General features: G+C 33.0%; 1 protein-coding gene across 1 annotated transcript; it reads right to left on the reverse strand.

Moving 5' to 3' along the window:
* Nucleotides 1-354: 354 nt before the first annotated feature.
* On the reverse strand, nt 355-5784 carry LOC142334111 (uncharacterized). Its single transcript, XM_075381821.1, has 4 exons — nt 5752-5784; nt 3367-3485; nt 1404-1826; nt 355-438 (listed from the first exon to the last, which is right to left on the reverse strand). Exons 2-4 carry the CDS (start codon nt 3467-3469, stop codon nt 380-382), a joined length of 585 nt encoding a protein of 194 aa, XP_075237936.1. The 5' UTR covers nt 3470-3485; nt 5752-5784; the 3' UTR covers nt 355-379.
* Between the last annotated feature and the right edge of the window lie 5206 nt (nt 5785-10990).

Below are 10990 nucleotides of genomic sequence, written 5' to 3' on the forward strand. Positions count from 1 at the left end.
TGCAGTCATTGCAAATTAATTGATGTGACGTTTGGAATACACTACTTTGGCTGCTGATGTGAGGAGAAGTCGCCGAATGATTCACTCAAACTACTCTTCTGGCAGTTTCCGTTCAGTTTTAAAATACGTAAATATTACATTTAAGGTACTTTAACTAGGTTTAAGTTACTTGATACTGATAGTAAAAATAATGAGTTTTATAGTAGTTGTATAATGACGCATCTAATTGAAATTCGAACCTGAAACCGCTGGGTGAAAGCAGAGATGCAATCGCTTTGCCACAAGATCATAATGTAATGATAAATAAGGAAAACTACAATGTATCATCATAAAATGTAATTTATTTATTTAGAGGTTTCAATAATAAAATTAACTTTATTTATTTGTCTGATATTACATCATCAACGTCTGTTTTTCCATTTCCGTCATCTGAATCCTCTGATTGAAAAAAAAAAATAATACAAAAAAAATCCAGTATTAATAATTAATTAATATATTTGAAAACACTCCTACAAATGAAAAATAATAAATAATAATGAAAAAATTATAAATTGAATTTATGGTGTGTTAATATTGATGTCGTTACAAGTAATTGTTAAACGTTTCATTATTTAATATGATTTACCATTATTACTTTTTTCTTGTATAATTTTACTTCTGTTTTCATTTAAATTAATAATATTTTAACCCTCGATAAATTAATTTAAAGAATTAATCAATTCAAATGCCGTTGTTGAAAATTATATTGAGCATATATTTACGTACACGATTAATAGGATGCAAGCTATGTATATATATATGTACGAGAGGTTATCTCTAAAGTAAAAACCGATTATTTGCAAAGTAATTTTCTGAAAAATTAAGAAATATTTTTTTCAGATTTAAAAATAATCTGAAAGGTAATATTTATAACTTAAAAGAACATTTTGTAATTGTATCTTAATTAGATTGGTGAGAAAATTTTTCAGCAAATTGTGATTCCACATTCGTACTACAAACATAAGGATAAGTTAACATAATTAATTTTCTAAATCTCGTAGTTTTAACGATTTGTACTTATGGTAGTTAGATAAAGATTTAACACCTCATTTTTATATTATAAAATTCATCCTGATTTTTTGAGGGAGCCCAAATCGCTCAAATATTATACTTTGTATGAGAATATATTTAGGGATAAAAAATATTTATTTATCATAACTACATAGTATAGCATTTATTTTGCATATTTTTTTATTTTACATTTTATTCAGTAAGTCATACTTGTGCTTCCGTTACGTAGATTTCCTGTATGTAATTCAACATAAAATCAACATTTGGTCTTCAATATCTTTCAGCTATCTAGTTTCAATTTTATAACGTTACAGATTATTAATTAATTAATAATGCAATTCAGAATTACTTACCATTAGGCTCCCGCTTTGTCAAACACATTGAATAGATACTATTTGGTCTTGAAAAACCACGACATTTTATGACAGCTGGTATACTCTTGAATATCGTTTTTCTTTCATCGTCAGGTTGTACTACGCAGTTTTTATCCCAATCGTCAAAGTCTTTATATATTATACCTAAATACAATGAACGTATATCTCCACAAAGTTTATTTTTGTCTGGAACATTCGCACAACCGTCCGAGGGAGTCCAAGATCCTTTTCCATTACAATAGTCAGTAAAATATTTCGCATCTTTCAAAACTGCTAGTATACAATTTAAACATCTCTTCACCGAATATTGTTGTAAATTAGATTGTGATAACTGTTTAAATATTTCACTTATGTGTATCTCCAAAAGCCATACCTCTGTCCGATTCGTTGTTCTATTTAAATCTGAAAAAATTTGTAAACATATGTTAAAAAACATAAAACTTTTAAATTGTAAGATTTAAACGCAGCGATATCCAAAACATTTACAATGAAATCGTAAACCGTACGTTAATAGTCTTGCAGATATCATTTCGTCCGTTCAAAAAACAAAAATTTTTGTAATATAAATAAAACTGTTTTTAACAAAAGTATCGTTTTGTTAAAAACGATATCAAAAAAGTTAATATACTACATTTCTATTATCAAAATCTGTTATTAATTTATAATTTTCTTTTAAAAAAATACATGTTAATTATATGTAATAGAAAATAGGTATAAAATAATAAATAATACACAATGTTTAAGCGTTCCGTATAATAAGCAAGAAAAAAATAATAAAAATTTGTTATAAAACTCTTACCCGCCCGATTTCATTCATTAAACAACGAATAATCATAAGAATTGTGTTATTTCTGCAAATGTGATATGTATTACATACAGGTGATTCAGGAGGATAAGGCAATACTTTAGGATAGACAACTCATTCTAGATGCTAAAAATAAGAAAAAAGTTCATATAAACATAAGTCCGAAAACGCTTCGTTAGCAAGTTATACAGGATGAAAGATTTCGCCCGAGTTTCAGTTCCTCCGGGTAAATTAATGCTTTCTGAAATTCTAGGAAGGTCAATTAAGGGGCAAATTCAATTGTTTCTTATGGTTTTTGAGCTGCGAAATCGACAAAAATAGATTCCAGAACTGTATCTCTCTCTTAGTTTTTATGATATCCCATGTAAAACGCCAAAAATAGATTCAAAAAACACATTTTTTTATGAATTCAACTGCTCCTAATTCATAACGTTATGGTGGCTGAAAAGGGCCGTTTTTTGCATTAGCTGAGAAGAGCTGGTCTTCGGCGAAGATAGGGAGTTGCTGCTCTTTGTGGCACAGGCATTTGGTCTTATGCTTTAGGGCGACGGAATGGAATGGTGGCAGGAGAAATGCCAAGCAAACCAACAAATCTCCCTTCAGTTTAAATATTTATCAAAACGTTTTGAAAGTTGTTATTATATATATAGAGCTATCAAGAAACGCCTACAATTTTTTTTATTTTTATTGTAGACTCCGGATATAGAATGCAGAAAAATGTTTAGCCAATAGATTCATGATGAATATACTGGTAAGAATAACCACCCGAGATGCAAAACCGACCATTTTAAAAATGTTTACATGAAAAGATTTTTTTTTAAACGCAAATTATCGTTAGCAATAATAAAGATATTTCAAATATGTATATCGATATCTATACTTGTTTAAATAAATTCCAAGAAATATTTGTAAAAGAAAGTCAATCGTATGTGACATATTGTGATAAAATAGCTAATCGATTGTTTAAACTTTAAATGGATGGTGTCGTGGAATTTAATTTAAATGACTCTTTATTTACGTCAAAGTATTTCATGAATGTTATCATTTACTACGATCTAATTTTTATATATTTGTTATTACGATTAATTAATGTGGGATTATTTTTCTTTTTAATTTTAATTATCGATTTATACTTACTATCAATCGGTTCAACGGTGGTGTCCTGTGGCTGAGAACAATATATTAAACTTGTCATCATTAATATTATTATATTTAATACAGTAAATACTTTTAAATCCATTGCGACGTAATATAATCTGAAAAAAGAAGAATTATAATGTAAACTTTGTACGTAATCATTTAACACAAGAATTAAAAAAAAAACATAACTTTATTTTAATTGTTAAGATTACAGATAGAAATAAATATTTTTTATTTTGTGATATGAATTATATTATTAAAATATACAAACATAAATTTGCTTTGATAAAATAGATGTTGCCTGTATTTTACAATGTAATTTTGAGTAAAAAATCGATTTGAAGCGTATTCTTTCCGGCCCTAATTTTGTATCAGTAACCAAATTAATATTAACTAATTGTCCAATTTCGCACTAATTTAATAAATAAGATACTTAATAGCCAACGCTCACTCTTGGCTGTTGAGCCATTTTGTGACGCGCCGACCAGTATAGACGGGCTTCTGTATAAACAGGGCCCCTTCATCATCACCCTGCGAGTGGTCCAGTGCTCTGCAGGTCTGCAGATTCATCCACAATTTCGTTGTCGGAGAATCATATCCGGTTTTTAATCTAAATGCAGTAACGCTGACTGCATTTAGAATGAGATATATTTATTATATACCTTGAGATCTTTTTTTTTTGTCTTCAGTCATTTGACTGGTTTGATGCAGCTCTCCAAGATTCCCTATCTAGTGCTAGTCGTTTCATTTCAGTATACCCTCTACATCCTACATCCCCAACAATTTGTTTTACATATTCCAAACGTGGCCTGCCTACACAATTTTTCCCTTCTACCTGTCCTTCCAATATTAAAGCGACTATTCCAGGATGCCTTAGTATGTGGCCTATAAGTCTGTCTCTTCTTTTAACTATATTTTTCCAAATGCTTCTTTCTTCATCTATTTGCCGCAATACCTCTTCATTTGTCACTTTATCCACCCATCTGATTTTTAACATTCTCCTATAGCACCGCATTTCAAAAGCTTCTAATCTTTTCTTCTCAGATACTCCTATCGTCCAAGTTTCACTTCCATATAAAGCGACACTCCAAACATACACTTTCAAAAATCTTTTCCTGAGATTTAAATTAATTTTTGATGTAAACAAATTATATTTCTTACTGAAGGCTCGTTTAGCTTGTGCTATTCGGCATTTTATATCGCTCCTGCTTCGTCCATCTTTAGTAATTTTACTTCCCAAATAACAAAATTCTTCTACCTCCATAATCTTTTCTCCTCCTAATTTCACATTCAGTGGTCCATCTTTGTTATTTTTACTACATTTCATTACTTTTGTTTTGTTCTTGTTTATTTTCATGCGATAGTTCTTGCGTAGGACTTCATCTATGCCGTTCATTGTTTCTTCTAAATCCTTTTTACTCTCGGCTAGAATTACTATATCATCAGCAAATCGTAGCATCTTTATCTTTTCACCTTGTACTGTTACTCCGAATCTAAATTGTTCTTTAACATCATTAACTGCTAGTTCCATGTAAAGATTAAAAAGTAACGGAGTTAGGGAACATCCTTGTCGGACTCCCTTTCTTATTAGGGCTTCTTTCTTATGTTCTTCAATTGTTATTGTTGCTGTTTGGTTCCTGTACATGTTAGCAATTGTTCTTCTATCTCTGTATTTGAACCCTAATTTTTTTAAAATGCTGAACATTTTATTCCAGTCTACGTTATCGAATGCCTTTTCTAGGTCTATAAACGCCAAGTATGTCGGTTTGTTTTTCTTTAATCTTCCTTCTACTATTAATCTGAGGCCTAAAATTGCTTCCCTTGTCCCTATACTTTTCCTGAAACCAAATTGGTCTTCTCCTAACACTTCTTCCACTCTCCTCTCAATTCTTCTGTATAAAATCTATGAGATCTATGCTGATATATTTAGAAATCGTTGAATGGAAATTAAACTTGGTAGGAGAATGTCGCTGTAAATTTTTATAACATTCCGAATTTTACTTTTTCGAAAATGTCACGAAGAACTGTTTTCAACTTTAATGCTAATAAAAAGTAAACGAAAAACGATTTTCAGGTGTTACATATGTTTTATACAGAAAATATTTGTGAAATCAATGGACAAGTGCCAAATTATGTTTGGTGATTAGTATAGTAAAAAGAAAAACGTTGATTTATTATAATTAAACGACATATTGAACCCAATTCCATTACTTTTATTGTTATTATTACCATATATTTTAAAGAAAAATTAATTAAATATTGTACTATTACATAAAAAACCATTAATGAATAATATATATTTATAAAAAAACCTAAAAATAGACATTAAAATTTAATAATATTAATAATAAATGAATAAAATTAAAAAACGTAAAGACTTACAGTAATCAAAATTAAACTTGTTACTAAAACGGCGAATATAAGAATACAAAAAAAAAATGCTTAATGAATTGCCTTTATAAACACGAGAATAGGACAAATCATATGAATTTAAATATTTCGTAATAATAAATTTAATAAATCCTAGATGTCGATTGTTACACAAGCTGTATAAACAGAAGCGTCATAAACAATCCGATTCGATTTCCTAAAATTTAAATAAATCTTTCTTTCATACAATTTTTTTTATCCTATAAGTCAATAGGAGTAATATATTAAATTGTTATATATATTTATTTATTGTTCCTTCTGTAACTTCAAAGAATCAGTAATTTACGACAAACGTTTGGGTAGTAACAAGTTGTCCGTCCCGAAGTAACGTAAGTTATTTACGTATGTAACGTAAGTTTTTTTAAATTGTCATATCTAGAAGTGGAAGGTCTCTTGCTTAATTTTTAAATTTTAAAGATGGTATTCAATAAAATAAAAAAAAAATTCACTTCAGCACTCCAGAAGGCGGAGGTAGATTTCACCGGTGCTATGTAGGGGTTTAAAAATATTTCCACCTTAAAGTTAAGAATAAACTTCATATTTACTCTATACGACCATGGTTACATGTGAAAAAAGTTTCATACGAGGTGTGTGAGAAAGAGTAATGAGACTGACTTTTTACTTACCAAAGTTTTTTTACTTTTTTTAAACAACAATATTATCCCTTTCAAAGTAGTTCCCTTGGGCAGCTATACACCGGCGGGGTAGTTGTTCCCATTCCTGGTACCAGCGCTGGAATGCTTCAACTGGTAGGGCTGTTAACCGGTCGGTCATAGTCTTTTGAATGTTCTCTAGAGTTCCAAAATGACGTCCTTTTAAGACACGTTTCAATTTCGGGAAAAGGACAAAATCAGAAGGACTCAATTCATGTGAATAGGGAGGGTTGAGGAACCGTAGGAATGCGTTCTGAGGTAAAAAATGATGTAAGTGGTCATGTGACACGGGGTATTGTCATGATGAAACAGCTACCTGTCTACAATGTCTGGTCTCACGCGAATCGCTCTTTTCCTGAGCCTTTCAAGGACACCTTTGTAAAACACTTGGATGACAGTTTGTCCTGGAGGAACCAATTCTTTATGCACGATACCCCTACTGTCAGAAAAGAAAATCGGCACGGTTTTGATCTTTGATTTGCTCATTCGACATTTTTTCGGTCGAGGAGATGACGGATTGTGCCACTCTTCGCGTTGCCGCTTTGTTTCTGGATCGCACTCAAATATCCAGGATTCATCACCTGTGTTCACACGATCGAAGAATTCTTGGTCATTGTCGATGCTTTCAAGGAGATCAACGCACACGTATCTTCGATTGTCCTTCTGTTACGTCGTGAAGTATTTTGGCACCAATTTCGCAAAAACCTTTGCATGCTCAAATCGTCTGTAAAAATTTGATGTACGGTGAAAACGTTTAAATTTAACCGTTCACTAATCATCCTTATTGTTAAACGACGGTCTGATCCCACTAGAACCCTCACACGCTCGACGTTTTCGTCCGATATTCGATTTTTTCGAACACGAAATATATTCTAAGTACTGACAGAAGGGGGATCACTTTTTCTAGTTTTTCTCACTTCCTAATCGTCCCAGATAAAAACCTCCCCGGATCTCAACCGATCCGGGCCTCCTCTATCTCCTGACTCCGATTCCAAAAAACACCAAAACTTCCCCCGGCCAAATAAAATTTTCGCCATGGAAATCCTTCCGTTTCTAGGCGTTTCACTCCTGTTCTGACCATTCCTAATCCTTGATCTAAAATAACCTACCCAAATAAAAAGTGAAACGCCTAGAAAAGGAAAGATTTTCCCTGGCGAAGATTTTTTTAACGGGAGGGGATAATTTTTAAGGTTTTCTGGATTTGGGGTCAGGAGATAGTGGAGGCTCGGATCGGTGGAGATCCGGAGTGGTTTTGTTCTCGGACAAACACGAAGTCAGAAAAATTAGAAAAAGTGATTCCCCTTATAATTGTCTCTGTGAGGACAGAACATATTTCGTGTTCGAGACATCGATACGCCGACTCGCCGCATGACACTTTAGCTCGAGTAGCCTGCATGCTTAAGTGGCTTGGTATTCACCCTCCTCCCATGAGCCTCCCTCGACCAGCGGGAGACCAACGTCAGCCACGTTGTTCTCTTCCAGGTGAGTTCGGAACTTTTTTAAGGCATCAAATCTGGAAGCACGTAGTTTACTGACTTTCATTCGTGTTAAGGCCAAAGAATTTGTAGATGTTCAAGTTGTTAGAAATGCTGCCAGTCTGGACACAAACCTGAACTGTGTAATTATGTTTGGTATTGTGCTTCCACTTTGTGGATCAGAGACATAAACAAGAGGAGTATATTAAAAAGTCGGCGGGCCCGACTCGTGTTAACTGCAGACGTCTTCGGAAGGGCCATATTTACTCTGTAAATAGTACATATTTAACATTTCTGAAGAAAATAATAGTTTAAACGGTAACACAACCCATTTCCAATAACAAACACTAGACTTTTATTTCTTTGGAATAATGAGGAAGGCTAAACTATATGATCTGAAAGGTTCCTTTCATAAGGTCTCGCTTTCCTAATAAATAAGGTAGAAACAGATTCAAGTGGTTTCCAAAAAACGTAAGAAAATTAAGAGACAGATCGATACTGATAGAGACTTTTAGTGACGACTAGAGTCGATCGTTCTTACGTCTATGGGTGGCATAAATATACTTCGTGCAGTATGCCACAAAACCTTGGATACCAGCCGAAGGATAATATTTTCCTGCGATCTTTTGGTGATCGACTTTAGTGAAATTATCCCCAAGGTTTTATAGAGGTGAACAGAATAATGAAACGTTACGGCGGATGGAGGAGCCTACTTCTTCCCGTACATTAACGTTGATCACTAGAGAAAATAAAATTAGGTTGGTTACCTGTTAGTTAGAGTACGACCATTCATCCCCAACTCACGGTGATGTTTCCAGTTTCAATAGCCACATTACAACTTCTTGTTCAAATACTATAATATGTGATCAATGCGTAAAACATCACAACGACACTAACTGCTTGGAAGAAAAATGTTTTATCTGTAGGGATTACATTCAGCTTGTTCACGAGATTAACCAATCTTTAAAGAAGGAAAGGTAATTCTCAAAATTTGTACCAAGCAGAAGGTGTTAATTCCGGCCCGAAGAAAAGGATATCCGACACAGAACTCCCGGAACCTGGTTAAACCAGATGTCTCTTTTGCTGCCGCTACATCAAAGTAAACCTCTGCAAATGCAGGTAATCAGCAATTTGAATCCTGCAGTAAATTAAAACAGCTGGTTCTGTAGTTATCTGATCAAGTTATCTTGATCACAACCACTATTTCAGAGCTAACTAATAATACATGCAACAATAAGGGTATTTTTGGTGGAAAGTTTGGCAGTGGTTTACCGAAAACTACTTTAGTTGGTAAACCACCAAATAAAGTTCCTCTTGCACCAACTACGCAGCAAACTACCAAGATATCTATAAAGGGAACTATTAAAAAATCGTCGCTTGGTATGTGTGGTACCTCTGACCTACCAGGCTTCCATATCCTACCACCAACTCTAGGATATGGTGACGAATGAAGTTCCCGAAGATGCAAAGCACTTCCTAAAAGTTATTAATAAAAAAAAGGAAACTGGATAACACCTTACAAATAATCTGCACCCAGAGTTTTATATACAATAGAAAAAAAAGTTTGATGGGTACCAATATTATTCATTGGAATGCTTTCAGTCTCCGTATTTACCGAGACAATATCGAAATCCTACCAAAAGCAAATCCATTGATGTTATATTTGTAGGAAACTCATCTTTGTCCCCAGGATGAAGTGTCTTTTCGCGTCTACGTCTGCGAGAGATACGATCATCAAACTGTAAAAAAAGGTCATGAAAGTATTGCTAATTTTCCTGAAAGAAGACGTATTAGTCCCGCGGATTCACGGGCTGTAAACATCCCTGCGGTAGCAGTGAAGGTATTGGAACCATCTTAAATTAATATCTGTAACTTGTACCTTCCCTAAATTCCGAGGTCAGTGAGAATGATCTGACCAGTCTGTTTTCACAAATTCCTTTTCCCTGCGTAATAATGGGCAATTTCAACGCTCTTGACTATTCGTGGGGCTCATTATCATATAGGTGTTCTCTTATTAGGAGATATAAATGAAACTGTCAATTTTTTGACATTGACATCACAGATTTCATTGATTACAGATCCAGCAGATAAGCTCTCGCGGGCTTCGACAGATATTCTTTGCACCTTGCGAAAGCTGCACGAGCAAACAGTTGACGTTACTTGCTGGGTAGATGTAAATGTTTCGAGAATAGTTTCTTTAGCCTTATTTTGCAGGAGATTTTTCAGATAATTACACACACTAAAAATAATATTTTTTGACTGTCTTCGAATCGCTTTACCATTCATTGATGACGAATAATGTCACTGATTCTATAGAATGTGAACCGAAAAGTAACTAAAGAAATATAATATTCCGGATTGACGATTGTTGCCCAATCACAGCAATATATATTCTGGAATGACGATTGTTGTACAATCACAGCAAATGATTCATTACAACGGATGACTGGTGTGTACCTGAAATTTAAAAATACTTTTCGTAAACAAATATGCCACGTCAATGAAAATCATTTCTTTTTAGCCTACAATAAATAAACAACTCACTTCATATACTTCTGTATTATGGTAGGTCATTGTTAGTTTATCTATAGGAAAACCTTAGTTTAACATACTTGGAAAAAACATGTATTCAATAAATAAATTTCTTTATATATATCTTGAACAATATATTAGGCATAAATAATTTTATTTGTAATAAAAAATTACCAGAAAATATTTCTTTATACTAAAATAGTGACGTCATAATTAGATACAGTCATTGCAAATTAATTGATGTGACGTTTGGAATACACTACTTTGGCTGCTGATGTGAGTAGAAGTCGCCGAATGATGCACTCAAACTACTCTTCTGGCAGTTTCCGTTCAGTTTTAAGTTACTTAAAGATTAGATTTAAAGTACTTTAACTAGGTTTAAGTTACTTGATAGTGATAGTGAAAATAATGAGTTTTATAGTAGTTGAATAATTCTACATCTAACTGAAATTCGAACCAGGAACCTCTGGATAAAAGGCAGATGTGCAATCGCTTTGCCACAAGATCATGATGTAATGATAAATAAGGAAA

This window comes from Lycorma delicatula, chromosome 13 (genome assembly GCF_047948215.1).
Source record: "Lycorma delicatula isolate Av1 chromosome 13, ASM4794821v1, whole genome shotgun sequence".
Classification (NCBI taxonomy): Eukaryota; Metazoa; Arthropoda; class Insecta; order Hemiptera; family Fulgoridae; genus Lycorma; species Lycorma delicatula.

What these genes read in the sequence shown, in the direction of transcription:
- LOC142334111 (XM_075381821.1), bottom strand. Translation starts at nt 3,469, where the DNA reads ATGGATTTAAAAGTATTTACTGTATTAAATATAATAATATTAATGATG. An exon ending in CACCGTTGAACCGATTGATA is followed by an intron (nt 1,827 to 3,366) that starts GTAAGTATAAAT and finishes AAATTTTTTCAG; the next exon opens with ATTTAAATAGAACAACGAAT. An exon ending in GACAAAGCGGGAGCCTAATG is followed by an intron (nt 439 to 1,403) that starts GTAAGTAATTCT and finishes TTTTTCAATCAG; the next exon opens with AGGATTCAGATGACGGAAAT.